General features: G+C 35.2%; 1 protein-coding gene across 1 annotated transcript in view; it reads left to right on the top strand.

Annotated features, from left to right (window-relative positions):
• The window catches only part of LOC118740831 (platelet binding protein GspB), a 32,248-nt gene extending 17,117 nt beyond the window's left edge, over positions 1-15,131 (top strand). The window contains exon 7 of the mRNA XM_036472547.1: positions 11,694-15,131. Within this exon, the coding sequence (XP_036328440.1) occupies positions 11,694-14,905 (3,212 nt within the window). The 3' untranslated portion in view covers positions 14,906-15,131. The remainder of the gene's footprint in view (positions 1-11,693) is intronic.
• Positions 15,132-18,217: the final 3,086 nt, after the last annotated feature.

Here is an 18,217-nt window from a genome sequence, read left to right as displayed (position 1 = left end):
ATTCTTAAAATTTTTTAATAATTGTTACCAAAATATTGCTAGAGTTAAATTTAATTATTTTTAACGAGTCTTACAGTTAATAGAATTATTTGTTTTTCAATATTTTTTTTCACGCTGCAAATATTCCGTATGGACTAACTTGGAAAAAGATCCTAACCGCGTCTATTTTCGTTGGTGAACAGTTAGGATGTTGCAACAATTCGCCTATGCGCGTAAGAAGTGAAGTTTAAAATTTAAAAATGTAGCAAAACTTAATTTATGTTTATAATAAAAATTCCAAAAAAAAAATCACATTTCTGTCACAAAGATAGACTCAAGGACAAACATACATATGTGCATATGCCCCAATTATGATTCACAACTCAACTCAACTTTCAATCAGCTGTTCACGTAATGGTGACTGCATTACGACGACAAAGGTAGATGCCCAGCAAGAATGATAGAATACAAGATTGCGCCGATTGCAGCAGAATTCGTGAGAGTAATTTTAGCGTGACGTCATCGTAGAGTTGACAACTGAGAGCGGCGAGAATGAGGGCGACTAGTGATGTGCTGAATTGTCCCCAATACTCGGTACCCAATACTTAAAAAAGATTTCGGTATGCGATACCGATTATTTACATTAAACCCTCGCCATTATAGGTTTAGAAAAAACTTTCATTACTAATTTATATGATATCGGCTAAAACACTTGAACTTATCGCCACAGAAAAATATTATTTTATCAGTTTTAACCTTAGTCGATCCAAGGTTCAAGAAAAATACTTTGACGGATGAAGAAGCCTTTCAGGGGAGGGATTCTGTAGCCAGTTAGCGACAAGTTTCGGATCGATATCGCACTTGTTGACTTAGAAATATTTGATATCAAACGTCGACAAAAACGATACCGATTCGAAAATTGTCGTTAACTGGTTACAGAATCTGTCCCAGGCCTACAAAAATGATATCGTCCGATTCAGCTGGAACAAAAATGCTTCAAACAAGTAAGGGTTTCTCTGTATTATGGCATCGAATCGACATATATACATCTTTCATTTGAATCAGTAAAAAAGCTCTATTGGCTCTTACATTCGGGTTTTGTTTGGCGTTTTTTCCATATTTTTGGCCTATGTGCGCTTTTATTCGAAACCTAAATGTTTCGGTACCTAGTATCGAGAGTATTGGGTACTTAAAAGTATTGACTCAGCACATCACTACTGCTGTCTTCTCTACTATGACGTCACCAAAACAGCTGATTCTGTCAAAATCACTGAGAGCCGAGTAGCGTAATCGTCATCGGCGCCACCTCTGTATTCTCTCCACCGTGGACGCCCAGGCTAATTTTGCATGTCCTCTGCATTCTACGTTCTATAAATTTTGACCAGTGTTGTCATCGGTCCACATTAAGTTTGAGAATAAACTCTTAAGTTGATGCCCGAGATAATTCAGAATTAACGAGTTGATTCGGATCAACGTTGCCGTCTATCTATGCTTTTAGACTTAATGTTATAATTGAACCAAGTTTGGAATAAATCGATAAAGCTGTTACTAAGATACACTTATATAGTCATAAGTGGGCGGTGCCACGCCCATTTCCCAATAATCTATAATATTCTTATTTCTTGTTCAGAGGTTATAGTAAGAATTAACTTGGAGTAAATAAGCGTCCTTAGTTATTGTAATATCGGAGTTTTCGTATTTCTGAAATTTATCGTTACATGAAAAGTAGGCGTAATTTTAGTGCGATTCCAAAAATTATCAACATGCTGTTTCTTTGTACCAAGGGCAATAATTGTACCGAGTTTGGTAGAAATTGAAAAAAGGCGCCAGCAAAAAAAAAATACCAAATATTATAAATCAACAATAGCCGCTTGAAACCTGCACTTTATTGGACTAAAATTATTTGTTATTCACATGGAAAATTTGAATTCGCGATGAGCGATCTTTAATCTTAATATTAAGGGCTGCGAATTTGTTTCATTTTTCACTGTCCCGAAAATAAGTCACAGCGCACTTTAAAAAAAGATAGTCGATTTTTTGAACCAGTCTAATATGCATACTTTTGGCTTTTACAAACAAACGTTATGCGAAGAAAACTACATATAATACCCTGTGCAAAAGTGCACTCGGGTATAAAATTAATCTGTATAGCCTTTATCAACCCAGCTGTGGTGATTTACTTTTACTTATTTTTTTCACGGGTTGTTTTGGAACTATCATACAAAATTATGCATCAAAATTGGCTTATAACTTGAAAACTTAAAGTGATCATAAACAATTATTTCGAGATAATTTTTGGCAACGCGTTTTGTTCTTGAGTAGGTTTACTTTAACAAAACAAATTAAGCTGATTCCTTAAAATTGTAGCACAGTTAATTCGTTTATTCGTTACCGAATTTGGAAAGTTTCATACTAATAAGTTCAGTATTATGTTTTACCATAATTATATAACACTTCTTTTTATTTGGCAATGCAATGCATGCAAAATTTATTTTTCAAATCTTATTGCACGTAAAGCTTTGATATAATTATTAAATTTGTGTTTTAAATCTATGTAAATATATACATGCTCGAATTGAATTCTCCCCAATATTACAACGTTTAACCACTTAATATTATTTTAAGTCTATAATTTTTGAATCGAACTCTTAATTTTTGTGCGATACATGTTCGCATAGTCTATTGGCCAAGTGTATATATGTGTATGCCCGACGAATCTATAAATTCCCTTATTTAGTTTTTTTTTTGTCGAAAAATTAGTTCAGGCAAACATGAGGGGCTTGAAAATAAATAGCACTTAAAATCTCCCAAAGTCATTGCACTGAGAATACATACTTACGATTATTTATAAAGGGTGTTTTTTTTAGAGGTTTGATTTTCATTCATTGAAAAAGTGGTTGAAAATTGAGTTCTCATAATGCGCCACATCCTAAGTTACGCCTGAGTTTCGCCCTAGAAAAAGGTTACCCGAAAATTTGTATTCCGCCCATAGTAAATACATGGAAACTAAAAGTGAAAAGTGAACCGGTTCGGGGAAAATGAAACTGGTGATAAGGCTGAATATGCAAACACGAATGGCCTAAAATCCAGTGACGTGAACCGGATGATAAATTTGGTCTGTTCGGTTCAGCGGTTCGAACCGTTTTTGCAACTTTCGATTGATCCGTAAAAACGGTTTTTTTTCCTTTGAACCCGTTCTTCGCTTCGTTAATTTCTTTATGATCCAAGGATCTAAACTGAACTAAATTAGTATGGGACCACCCTTGAGGTTGTGACGTGACGTTGTGACAACCCCCTTTACATGCCGGTTCCTAATTCAAATTAACAGCTGTTGTTTTTGTTTGTTTTTTTTTTTACTCGGCTTTGTTTATAATTCCTCAACAATTGAATTACTTACAAATCGTTAAAAGAGCAAATTACGGGCGGATAACAAATACTTAGTTTTGTTAAGTACCTATTAAGGACGCTGAATCCAAACCCTTAAAGAATTTTAATTTTAATTTTTGTCATTTCAATCCCTCATGGATGTTCGCAATAAGAAAGCGGAAAAAAATTGCAGCGCTTAAATTGTCTGGCTTGATTTTACAAAAACTGGGCTCAAATCGTACCATCTGTTCACGGATCGAAAACCATACGAAAGAAAATTATGTGATACGTCAGTCGTATAGGCCAGTATACAGCTCTCAAGAAAAACAAAAACTCCATATAAAATGACGTACAAGAAATGGCTAAGAAATTTTCTTGAGGCAGTACGCAGTTCTTAAGAAATTTGCTTCGCTTTCTACCTTGATACAAAAAGAAGGTAGTTTCATTTCAAAATTTTTGACAAACAATAAGTTTTTGAAGTTTCATAAATTGTACAAAATTGTGAGCTACCTTGCCACATTGATAGCAATCAAACAATACATCAGAGGATTTAATGTTGTGCGAGGGAAATATTCGGTTATTTGTACACTGATTTTTTGGTGTGGAGCGGAGGGGGAAGGGGTGTGTCACCTAAATTCATTAGAAATAGCACAGTATAAACTTTAAGTAAAGTCCCTTCGCCACCCTGCTCTTTCTACAGGCACTCGGGGGCCCATTTCAAAATGGGGTAAAATTTTAGTTTTCGCAAAGAAAAATTTAGCTCGTGTTAGGCCATCAGCAGTATTTTTGCGCAAACCTCCTTTCCGCATTGGTGGCCTTCGGCTGCGCTACAAAAACTAACCTCATTAGTCCAACTCCGGTTACGACATCCACAGTATTTTTGCGCATTTTGCGCAAATTTACAAAAAAGTGCATATTTCAAACCGAAATCTTTGTTTCAAATTAAAGCTTAGACTAGACGCAAATGGTAAAATTTTTTGATTCCGGTTTGGACACAATCATTGTACAAATAACCGAACCGTACCCGAACTGTCTTACTTATGTATTTTTCTATAAACAAAAATGTTATAAAATCTCATCTTTATCAGAAAATTCCGACAATCCAAAAATTGGTACTGTTACCAAGTTGCAGAACATCATTTTAACTCGACCTGCGTCAGCAATTCATCAAACTGCGTTAGATCGTATTACGTACTCTATCCTCGGAAAAGCAAAAAACTTTAATTTGAGCCTTTGCACAGGTGTACCGAATTCTTGCAGTTAGGAAATGCGCAAGAATTTTCCTTTAATATTTTCATCCAACTTCACTAACTTAAAAAATTTTTTTTTTTACTTTTTCAAGAAACAAAAAATTTTATTTAAGTGTCATAAACTTGTTAAAAGTCAAGTGGCCGGCAACAACAACGAATGTCAATAAATGAAACTACCTTATATTTTTGTACCATGCTTTCTACTACGGTTTTCTAAAGTTTTTTGGTGAAAAAAGAGCACAAGGCAACCCCTGCTTGCTACAGAAGTATACGCCCGTTCCATTATTTCTTGAGGAAACAGTGAGGCAACAGGCTGGTGAAGTATCAGATGTCAAAATTCCTTGGACACACACACGAAATAATAGCAATCCCCTTCGACCATTTTATTAAATGCACACTAAAATCATCCGACCAATTGTGAACAAGGTTCCTTTAATTACACAAATTTATTACAGAAATCAAAAAAAAAATTTAATTACTTAATAACACATAAAAAAGATCTTTTTTGGACTACGAAAAGTAAATTATAAATAAAATTATGAAAGTATGTATGGAATTGTACCTTAAAAATGGATAGAAAGCTAAACTCACCATGCAATGCGTATAACTATTTTCCTAAAAATATTAAAGACCATAAAAAAATTCAAGAGAAACAAAACCAAGACATTTTACTTAACAACAACCCGAATTAAAAACGAGAGCTTAAAGAAGAGAGTATTAAGAAGTTATAGTACATATAAATAAAGAATAATTAAAAAGGTAAAATGTGCAAAGTACTATGTGATTTAAAAACAGAAACTGTATTACAATTAGCAGGTGGCAAAGCAAATTAAACAAAAATAATAATAATAATATTAATTAATTATCCAAGAAAGTAACAAGCAAAATGTTGTGTAAAAGACAATTATTGTAAATTTATAGTATGACTTCCACATATTTAGTTTAGTAGAACTTATGTATGCGCGAGCAAAAGTATAAACCAGCACTCTTTCCCAGTTCCCTGATAAATACAAATAACTTCAAACCACAAGCCGCAAGTATATACATATAGATTTTAGTCAGTGAAATATATATACTTACATATGTACATGCATACATATGTATGTACGTACTATATTTATGTAATGCAATAATTAAAATAACTATAAATAAGTGATTGAGTAACTGAATGATATAACCGACAAAAAAATACATATGTATAGTTTAATGAATGCAATATAAATTTAAAGACAAACTCTATTACCTTATTTTATGAACTACATATGTATATAAATATTAAAATTATGAAAATATATATAAACTTATGCAATTACCAAAAAACCAAAACCGCTATGCCAATTATTTACTATAAAAAAGCAAGAGTTAATAACATTGCTACTGTGTAGTTTTTTTTATTTTCATCAAAATCACCTAAACTCAACTCTACATGCCTACAAACGTGCAATACAAAATTTCAGAAACTTTTAAAAGCGCCAAACAAAAAATTACCCCTTCGAAAATATTCTTATGTGAAAAACACTAGTTTCTGTTTTTTTTTTGTTTTTTTTTGTCAAAACTCATTCTATAAGGTAAAGTTGTTTCATCAGCTGATACCACCTTATATGAATTCGCTTTGATATTTCATTGACGACATTTTTAACTCAATAGAAACTAATTTTTATTTTCTTTAAATTGTAACCTAACCTCACTCATTAAAACATATTTTATAGCATTGCTCCATTGGTTGACTAACAAATATGTACATACATACATATGTATATAAACATCGGTTTAGGTCTAATAAACAATTAATTTTCAGCACAGCTTTTTAAAAGTAGGCTCATATGACTCGTAGAAGATTAGGATATGTACTAATTTGAGAGTTGATATATAGAAAAAACTATAAATCAAAAAATAGTCATAAAAAAGAGGAAAAAGACAATGATTTTACCTCGCTTTTATAAGCTTGAGTTGTAACTGTATATGTATATAGACGACCCGACCACCACCTCTGAAAAGGAGGGAAAGGTTTTTTTAATGAAATCGCAAAAAAAAAATTACCTACCAAATCAGGGATGCTCTTTTGGTGGTATTACCGACTTCCGGTTTCGACCAGAAAGGCTTCGGCCCGAAATGGTTAAACGGACCGGAATTGCATTTTTTCTAAACTAGATATACATACATCCATGTTTTTACTACAGATTCGGATTATTGGTTAGAAATTTTTTTCCTCGGAAGTGCACTTTTCAACCTCTAAATAACTTTCGAACTTCAACTCGTTCTTTTATTGGAAAACTAAAATATATGACCCACCAAATCGGGGATGCGTAGCTGTAAAATATGTATTAACCTTAGATTATTTATGTACATACATATATACAGTTGTTGCAGAATACTTAATAAGGACAAAACTCGGAATGGTATTGTTTGCAACTTATGTTTATTTATTTAACAGAAAATACATAGAAAAATAAGTTTCCAAAACTTGCACAAGTTTCGCATAAATTAATCAAACTAAAAAAAAATCTAGCTTTTTATTCTGAATTGTTATAAAAATTACAGTTAATTTTTTTGGATTTTTGTGCCGAGGGGTTGATCATTTTCTTCCATATATAAATAGATTTTTTTCATGCGTTATATGGAACAAAAATGCGCAACACCTTCGACAAAAGATTCCCCCAATAACAAACGGTAATTTAAGCGAATTGAAACTTGAACTTTATTATAAATATTAATAAAAATTGAATGGGCTACAAAACTGGGACAGTTTTCTTAAAATTCTGAATATAAAGTTTGAAATTTTAATGCAAATTTTTGAAGCTTGATTTTATTTTTGTAAACTTTGTGCAATCTTTGAAACTTTTATTTATGTGCTTGCGTATGTATGTATGTGGTTTCTTTTATAGATCGAACTATATTTTAAATAAAAATTATTTAAAATAAAAAAAAATAAAAAATTAGTTGACAAAAATAGCATTTTGAATTTTGCCCTTACTATCTTCCACGCAGCTGTATGCGTTAGAAGAAAAATCTATAACATGTTAATATAATTCGCTATAACATGTTAATGTGTCAATGCCAAAATTTTCACACTTTATTTAATATTTAAATAGTAAAATAAATTTGAAATGATTGCTACTCAACCTTTCCTCTTATCAGGTGCGCTAATTTTACCACATTTTTACATGAACAAATGGCTGAATTTATGGTAAAGTCCATTCGGAAATCATCAGCATTTTTATTTAGCAAAGTATTTGAAACGATTTCAAATGGATTTCGCCAATTTTCAAACGACAATAATAGGAATGGAATGTCTTTCAAAACGTTCTACATTTTAGCTTAATAAAGAAATTGTGAATATCCCAAAAAAACTATTCATTTTATAAATTATGAGTACTTATTTCATATCCATTCTATTTTTATTTAAATAAGGCCATTCGTTCTAATAAATTCTTGGGGTAATTTTTAATACATTTTTGTGTCACCTAACAAATGCTTGGTAGTAACCACACAATTTTCTGTACATTATGCATTAAAAAACATGAATTCATTATAATTAAATTACATACGCACGTATTCTAAGGGCTCACAACAATTTCATTTACTAATAGAATATTCATTTGAATCAATTAAATTGGGTTTCAATCCAGGTGGATTCACAGTTCGTTACACAAAAAAAAAAGTCTCCGTTGTTGTGTATCTATCTTTTCATTATTGTGTCGTTTTTATTAATATTAGTGCTCTGATACAATTTTCATGTGGTCTAAATGAGGTTGCCGTAATGCAACTCAGCTATTATATACCACAGATATCTGGGTTGCACAAAGTTAAAAAAAGTTACGCCAAGATTTTGCAACAAATTTTGTAACGAACTGTGAATTCCCCTATTAACTCAAATTAATTGCAGTTACAGTTTCCTTGATATCCATATCCGATTTTATTATACCGGATTCCGGATTTGAGATTTTCATATTATTTATTTCCAAATATAAAGGTGAGAAAGTCTAGGGAACTATTTCTGCATATATTCGTGGGCCGATTTTTTAGGGGTATGAAGGAACTAAATGAAAGATCTGACAAGCTTATCATATGGAAGAGTAAAAAACAATTTACATATATATATATCAAACAGAGTTCATTAACCCGTGAGTGTTCCAGAATACAAGGTAGAAAAATTTTTTTTTTTGCCTCAGGTAACCAGTCAACGTCTGTACATAATGGGGGCGAACTGTGGTTATCTGCTTCACTTACATACACAGCTACTTTTACTAATGAGGTTTAGACCAACTTTGATTAGGGATCTTACCTTCTTCATTGCTATGACTTCCAGACTTCGTGCCCTTCGGCTCTAATCAATACAGTTATTGGGGCTTCCTTCACGGTTCGCTAGTGCTTAGCGTTCTGCGTTTTTCCAACGGATGCACCTTTACAACTTTACAAAGTTCTCCTTCGAGACGTGATCCTCTCTGATAGGTGAGATTCCCAGACAACGTGCGGTACTTCGATGTACCCTTGGCACTTCCCCAGGTTACCAAGCTGGTCCTGTATCCAGCATCTGCATGCTCACCATACGCTGTTGACTGCTTGGAGTAAGCGCGGACTTTTAGTTTTCCGCATACCGAATTTTGCAAAAATGCTGCTTTTGGATAAGACTTTTAGCGCTACAACGCCGCTACTTAGCCACTGTTGACAGTTAATGATCCAATGGAAGTTGGTATTTGGAAAAGATGCCGACTACATACGTATACCACTATCGCACGTCTACCTTACAAGCAGATGCACGAGCGTATTGTACTTACTAAGAAATGAAGTGAGGTGAAGTGAAGAGAGGAAATGTTGCTAATTAACCTCGAGTAAAATATTCGGGAATTTATTAGCATTGAAAATAAGCCCGGTCTTTAGTTGCAGCTTTAGAGAATTTACTCAAAACTATTTCCACGAGTCCTACCATTATTGAGTATCGAAAATCAGCATCGTCTGAAATTATACGGTTATCGTCAAGAATTTATAAGCTCTGACGTTCTAACGATTTTATTTTTTATATTTTCCCTACCAAATTTTTCTTATTGTTTTATAAAAATATAGTTCATTCAACAGCAAAAACCACAAGAATCATTTTTTTTTTTAATTTCGTACAGAACTCGGGGGTAAAATGCAAGAAATACCAAAAAATTTTAGTCGAAATTTTTGATTTTGCAATTCGATTACTTAGATGAAGTTTGAATATGCAGTTTTGTATGCCAATCAATTTTAGTATAATAAAGTGCAAGTTTCAATCGCCAAAAATTAGCCTTGGTTTTTGAGATTTTTTTTTTTGTCGAGGGTGTTGCGCATTTTCTTCCATATAAAAATAGATTTTGTGCATGCCTTATATGCAATACCCTCAACAAAAAAAATCTCAAAAATCAACGAAAATGTTTAGTGACTTGAAACGTGCACTTTATAATACTAAAATTGATTAGGATATAAAACTGAATATTGAAAATATATATTTTTTTTTAAATCGAATTAAAAAATTGAGAATTTCGATGAAAATTTCTTGGTATTTCTTGAATTTTATTTTCCCGAGTTCTTTTAGAAATTTAAAAAAAAATTAATTGTTGGGGGTTTTGCTGTTGAATAAAAATATTTTTATAAAAAAATAAGAAAAATTTGTAAGGAAAATAATAATTAATAAAATCGCCTAAACATCAGCTATGCATATTTTTGACGCCCACTGTATATGTACAGTGCTGGATAAATAATAGAAACAAAAAATTTTTAAAATTTTTGGCAATGTTTCTTTTGTTTATTCAATGTTTAATTATTTTTTTAATAAAAGTCCAACTCATTACATAAAAACAGCATATAAATCAGCATTTCAAACTTCATACAGAATTCACAAAAGATTTTAAAATCTTACAAATTTGTTATAAAAATTTTGAATTTTTTAATCAGGCAGGTTTCAAGTGGTCGATTTTTGAGAATCTTCTTCCATACAATGCATGAACGAAATCCATTGTTATATGGGAGAAAATGTTCAACATCCACGGCGAAAAAAATTCTCAATAAAAAGGGTATATTTTAGTCACTTGAAACTTGTACATTATTCATTATTATAATAAAATTGAATGGCTACTAGGAAAACTGCATACCCAGAATTTTTCTAAGAACTCTTATTAAAACGTTACAAAATGTACACATTTTTTTTAATTCTAAATTTTTTCTTTAATTCTGTACAAAGTTTGAAACGTTGATTTATATGCTGTTTTTATGTAATGAGCTAGACTTTTATAAAAAAATGATTTAACATTAAATAAACAAAAGAAAAATTTCTAAAACTTGTCAACATTTTTTGTTTCTACTATTTTACCCACCACTGTATGGACATAAGACCATTCCGGAAAAAAGAAGGTCGCCCGACACCCCTGAGTCTTAGTTTTTTTACCAAGCAATTTCGACATTTTTGCCCGAGCTTAGGGGTCGCCGTTGTACATTTTTCGTCATATCTTCAGTATTTACAGTCGGATTTCCATGTATGATTTACTGTTCTTATTTTTTGTGTTTCGAGGAGATCCTTTTTTTTTTTTGTCCAAAGTACCCTGTTCTAGTACTTAGTCACCAGATCTCCATCCTTACCGCTCTATTGCGAGTAAATTAAAGCTCACCAAAAATCATTAATCCTTTAATAAGGAAGTATTCCGATTATTTCAGTAGAAATATAAAAAAAAATATTTGTTTTTTTTTTACCGAATGTAAGACTACTAGGTTTTACAGAAAAATGTAATAAGTCAACGTCTTGGCTCGGCAAAAAAAAATATCTATATTTTTGAAATTGCCTTGCAAAAATACTTTAGACTTAGGAGTGTACGACGAACTTTTTTTACTTGCTTAAATACATACATACATAGGTTTGTTGTGATGACGTAAATTTATGTATAGATCAAGTAGTATATCCTCGGCGCTTTGTAGAGGCCGTTGTCACATAGGTAGAATCGCAAACGGTAGCTACCACCAGAATAGTATTTAAGATAACACATGCACACCTACTTACATGCATACATACATACATACATACGCATCACATAGTCAACTAGTTCATTTTTTATACTGCATAAAAGAACTTAATCTCATTTTCAGCTAAATTCGTCGTTACTGGCGGTCCGCCGACATCGATGCCCCAGTCGTCCAGTGGCGGTGGGAGTGGTAATATGACAGCGGCCTCATCGACAGCTTCGTCTAAATGGCTGCTCTCGCCGACGTTGGAAGTGTCGAGTGAGGAAAAGACTTCGTTGATAAATAATCTGAAAACTGATTCCGAAGGTGGCGCTGGCGGCGGTTTAGATGATGTTCACGGTGGTGGTGGTGGCGGAGGGGATGGTGATTCCGTAGCCACCTTGGCTGGCGTAGCACTGCCGGGCGGTGGTTTTGTCAAACTCCCGTTGGAGGATCGTAATAAATATGAAAAATTACGCAGCAATGATAATCCCACTTCAGATGATTCTGATTCCGAATTCTTTCAAGAAGATTACAGCAATACAACTGGCCCCAGCAGCACCAAAGCGATTTTCAAGCAAATTGTTACCAACAACATACCAGATACAATACATAAGATACAGCAGGCTGCCTATCACAAGGTCGATAAGACACAGCTGAAAGTTCCCATTGTAAAGAAATTACGCCATTCCACTAAGAAACCGACAACAGCAGCCCAACAGGCTGCACAGCAAGTGAACGCCGCTTTAGAGCAGCACGAGCAACAGCACCAACAAGCGGCTGCAATTGCTGCCGCTGCAGCAGCCGCATCGGGTGCTAAATCGGATGGTGAGGACTCGATTGGTTCAGCGAGCGATTTGCGTGCCGAAGATGATGACTTGTTCGATGAGAATGATGTGCGTACGCGCAACACAAAGTTGCGACGCCCAATCATGGATATGGATGGGATAAGTGAGAGTGTGAAGACGTGCAGCTCATCGGCTTATCACGCCGAATGCGAAAGTGTCACCACGCATGAAGACGATGTGAGTCGAGTGTTGGTTAAGGTGCGTTTGCGCAAGAAGGACCGCACCGCTGCCGCTGTGGCAGCTGCTGCCGAAGCGAGTGGCATTGTAGCATGCGACGACGAGAGCGAGCTTAGTCCAACATCTAATGACTTCCATAATAAGTTAGGCGACAAACCGCTGCTGCTTGACGATGAACTAGATTATGGCTCAGGCGATTCTGATTCGAAAGGTAAGAGTAGTAATGAAACGGAAGAATCACCCGATAGTGGTGTACCGCCCAATTTGGTGGCAAATGCAAATGCAAATTCTAAGCCAATAGAGTTGGATGTCTTCGCTATGGCGCCATTTAAGATGCCTGTTGGTTTGCCATTGAAGAAGCGTACTACAAAAAGTACACGCGGACCGCCAAAGGTGCCGGCACGTAACCCGCCCGTACAATCGCATTCAGCGGAAATATGGACATCAACGCCAGTAAAAGGATGCGAAAACCGCACCAGTTCAACAGACAATTTCACGAGCTTTCCTTCGGGTCCCTCGCCACAATTAGACGAGTTCAACGAGCCGATTTTCAATCCATTCGTCGAGCCAGTTGTTGCACAATCTGCCTTAACTCCTAAACCGCACATACAGAGCGTCTCAAATTTCGGCACAGTCACCGTTATATCCACATCAGCCGATACAGCGGCCGCAACTCCAAAACCTGCTACTGCAAAGGCAGCAGGTTTGGCTTTTGTGTCCAACTTCCCAACAGCCAAGCGTGTGGAGCTGCCAACCAGCGTTCTGCCAGCGCATGAGAAGGATCTTTTCGGCTCGGAGCCATTTCCGCAGGTAATTCGTAAATGTATTATTGTTAACTCCACAGAGGGTGCCGCAGAAAACGCCACTAACAATAAAAACAACAACAACATTGTGCAAATCCAACAACCGCAAACGACCGTACCAGCGGCTCCAGTAGCTAAACATTCCAATGTGACAACCATTCCAACCTTTGGCATGCCTTCAGCAACGGCGGCGCCGCAACCAACCAGCAAGCCTCAACTCGTCACAATCAACCATTCAATAATTATCAACAAAACACCCGAACCTTTGGCCAGTTCCTCGCTGCAATATCGCAGCCATAATCCTAATTCATTCCAACAACATAGTCCTGCAACGACTGCGAGCTCCGGCGCCGCAACCACGACGAGTGGCAGCGCCTATATCAAATTACCTGCAACTGTTGCGCCACTGAACATTGCCAACATTGCCTCTGCCAAGCATGTCAGTGTCAATATACCGCCACCCCAACCGGCAGTGGCGTCCATCAGTATACCCGGTCCTAATGCCGCCACAATTCTTCACAAGCAATCTCTCAAAGTCAGCGCTCACATTCCCCATACGCATGGTGTCGTACTGACCATACCTGGTGGGGGTGGCGGTAGCGGTGCTGCTGCTGCTGCTGTTGCTGTTGCACTCCCCTCCAACTCCAACTCCACCACTGCAACTGTCTCGAAAATCGCGCACACGCCAAGCACCCATGGCGCCATTGCCACCTCCAGCACTAGTGCCCACATGAAAGTGTCCGATCACCAATCTCTGTTTCCTATTGCCGATAATGGTTTTGTACAAATCTCTCAAGAGCGTTGTTCGGACTTTGCGTCAGACGATGAAGCGGAGCCAGTGGTTTCGCATGGATCGCATGCTGCCGACATGGGTGCAGCCACATCAAGAACAACGCCACCAACTTCGTCGGCAACGGCGATACTCAGCAGCGCCCCTATCGCCCCAGCCAGCAAAGCAAAAAAAGAAAAGTCTCACTTGGGTGTGAGAACTTTGCCAGCTAAGATTACACAAAAGGTCAAGGGACACACCTACAAGAAGGTAGTGTCCGCCGGCGTACTCGGCTCAACTTCATCACTAACTTCAAGCAGCAAACAGAAACATCAACGCTTGCAATGTCAGTCACAAGAGGACGACGACGACGACGACGACGACGTGGTTGACGTTGAACGCAACAGAGAGGGCAATTTCAAGAATCGTTCGGCGTCGAGTGCCGTCACAAGCAGTTCAACAAAACATTCCAGCAAACATACAGCAAGTACCGGCGGTGGTGTTGGCGGTAGCAGCAGCGCCAAGGGCCCAAGTGCCCCTGCCAATTCGGCAATGTCGAATAGCTTCCAATCGAATACAATACAAAATTCAGCGAAAACTGGTTTTAGCAATATGAGCTTCGAAGATTTCCCCTCAGATCAAGAGATCGATCGGCTGTCCAAAACCCTACCATTCGAGGTGGTGCGCAATGAGAAAATGCTGCTGGAAGCCGAGAAGAAATTCGGTTCGTTGAAGCGTCGCAACAATCTGTTCTCCTAGAAGCGAATTGCCGAAACGAAGCGATCGTTGAAGCGCGAATTTAAGCAAGTACTACATAAAGTATTGAAAAATTCCAAGGAGTAATTAATAATTGAAGTCAATTATCTAAATAGAGAATGCCTGTAACTATGTATTTACGTAGAATTAAGCGTAGAGATTTAAGTGTGTAACACAAATGTGAATTGATGAATAATACAATACATATGTACTAATTTAGAAGAACGGATGTGAAGAATATAATATGTTTTATAATGGGGTGATTATGTCTTAAGCATCGTAATGTTGTCTTAAAGTCGTACATTTTTTAAGTCAAAACAACGGTTTAAAATTGTTTTAGGCGATTCGCAGGGTAAAATGTAAGCAAGTGAATTATATATTTTCTATCAGTTTAAAAATATTTTGATGTATGTAGTTACACATCCGCTAAAACATTTTAACTATTATTCTCGTTTGAAAATTTTACGACATAACGAGGTCTTGTGAATCGCATAAATTTATTGTGTATATTAGAATTGCTAAGAACATAAAAGAGGGATATTTGCACAGCATTTTAAAGAGTTTTAATTAGATTTTGAAATTATCTGGATGGGATTTTAAGTCTAGCATTTTTCAAATCATGTGTCTAAAAAAAATAAATTAATATATTCCAATTCAGAGACTTTTTTAAAATAACTCGTGAAATTGTTGTAAATTTGCATGAACAAACTCAACGTTTTATTAAACAAAATATACTTTTTGTACATAAGAAAAGATATTTATTTAATTTTTGGCTCTTAAAATTTTTATTACTGTTTTGTTAAAATTAGAAAAACTTATTTTTATCTTAATTTATTTACTAGTGTAATAAGTACTACACAGGCATTTTTTTTTTTCATTACAAGCCGCCTAGGGTCACGAACTTTTATACAATACGATAACACATCGATATTTTTCCCATTCCATGCCATGTCATTGTACTCGGTACTTTAAAATCAGTATTTTAGAGAATGAAATTTTCTTAGAAAATAAATACATATTTATTCCAAAGGAGAGCAGACTTATCTTTGCATCAAATTTTTTCATGTGCTTTGCCGGGTTTTCAGTAGGCATTAAATGACAAAAAAAAATTATTACAAATTCGGACATTAAAAAAAAAAAACAGGTGTCATTATGTTAAAAGTAGAAGTCTGTAAGGGGCGTTTTCTCAAGTAGGTTTTAAAATGTATCTGCCCTTCAAACACAAATTTGTGCTGAACAAATTTATTTGAAAAGCAGATAAATTTTAAAACCTACTTGAGAAAATAGCACTAAGTCTGTTTCCACGTGGCATTTGTTTAATGGTAGAACATTTTTCGTCATTTCAATGTCTCGTGGAAATTCAGCAAAAAGATGTTAAGTTGTATGCCACTTCCGACTGACTGATTGGGGAATTTTCAATGGATAGAAATACCTTTTCACTTTTCACCACAAGAAAATAGAAGAAAATGCGATAGCGGGCTGCCTTGCAAGAGAAGCATAAGCTAACGGCCTCCAGCTCTTCTTCGTTGATGTAGTAGCTCCCTATACTATGAAGAAAGAGCTCAGAAGAGAGAGGAACACATTGAGGGAATCGATGTAATTGGAGAAGCTTACCAAGTCTGCGCGAGGCAAAAGGCATACTGGGAGGTAACACACGACGAGATTTTAACATAAGATCAGTTTACCAAAAAAGGGACATAGAATGTTAACATGTATCCTTAAAAGACCCTGCAGACTCAGAGTATAATTCCACAACAAGCCTGAAATGCGCGGAACGCCTGAAAAGCTTGTTGTGGAGTTGTACTCTCAGAGGGCACCTGAATAAGCTGGAGATATGATCGAGTGATATTTGTCGCTTTTGCTATTATACTCGTTGCATCTTAAGCCGTCTGCAAAAGACATGACATGTGACTAATACTAATCTATCCACGTCCTCTCCTTCGTTGCAGTGAGCCACAAATCAAGCATTTGGAAACCCTTTTTCCACCAAGTACATATGTACATATGTATTTTCTTACAAGCTACATAAGCGCTAATCATCCTATTTAATACCGTAAATTAAGTGGTGGTTTAACAATAAATCCAAGTTAACATCCAATATAATAATACTTTTCAACTGACTACTGAAACTGCGGTAATTAGGGCATTTTAAAATGTACATACATATGTCACATTCCTCGTTTACATGGAAGGACCCTTCCTTCCATTATTTAACAAAAGTGCATGTAACAAGCTGTGCGAATATCCTTCAATATTTATTCAATAAAAAATTACTTGCATATGTACATACTACAAATGTATGTATGTATGTATGTATGTATTGATAGTACATACAAACATTTAGTGTTTTTAAGCATATACGCAAATTCCGAAAGCATTTTTGCTGTAACTGAATTATTTTTGAACAAAGTTCATGGAAATAAAAAATAGTATTTGTAAATAAATGCTTTAACTAAGTAAATGCAAAAGAGTTCATATTTATAGAAACCTTGTTATTGTAGAAAGCATGCAATGTTTAACTTTGCTTTATTAGAACACAAAATAAAATATAAAAAAGTAGATATTTCAGCGTCATTTATTGATATTATTGTTTCATATTAATATATCATCACTAATACAATATAAATATAATATCAATTTAAATATCAGTTTAAATCGTCTGTTATCCTTTGGCTGCTTTATGAAAGCTTGACAAATTACTGGCCTTATTCATAAAAAATAAAGTAGCGTTATAAAAGGTTTTCTAAATTGGAAAATCTATGAAAACATCAATTTATAAAGCTCTTTAAACCTAATTTATTTTTTATGAATAAGGCCATTAGAATATGTAGAATTTTGTAAGCTGTTTACCAGCAAATAGGCTTCCACAAATGTCAGGTAGGGATGTTACGAATATTTGCATTCGCAACATTTGATGCGAGTGCACAAGTTTTGCGAATGCGAATGTTTAACAAGTTCTGCTAAATGCCTTATAAGCAACCTAAAAGGAGTTTTATATTCCTCAAGCGAAAGCGTAGGCTCGGATGTAGAATCTGGGGACATTAAAAAATGTAAAATTAAAGTTCAATTGAAGGCCCAACTTAAAAAAAGCGAGCCTGTCTCGATGAAAACCCTCTCGATTTGTGGAAAACTAAACTAAAATACTATAAATTGACGGATCTGGTTCGCAAATAATTGAGCGCTGCTCCACCCGTCAGCGTTCATATACGAGCTTCTAGGTAATCGCCTAATAGGTGAAAACACTCTTTAGAACTTTAATTATTAGATTAAAATATGTACACTGTTTCAATGTTCTAATAATTTTTTATATTCCAA

The sequence above is a fragment of the Rhagoletis pomonella genome, unplaced genomic scaffold, assembly GCF_013731165.1.
Source record: "Rhagoletis pomonella isolate Grant_MI unplaced genomic scaffold, Rhpom_1.0 Rhpom_scaffold_00006, whole genome shotgun sequence".
NCBI classification, from domain to species: Eukaryota; Metazoa; Arthropoda; class Insecta; order Diptera; family Tephritidae; genus Rhagoletis; species Rhagoletis pomonella.
Note: the sequence above shows the minus strand (reverse complement) of the source record. Positions and strands in the feature narration are given on the sequence as shown.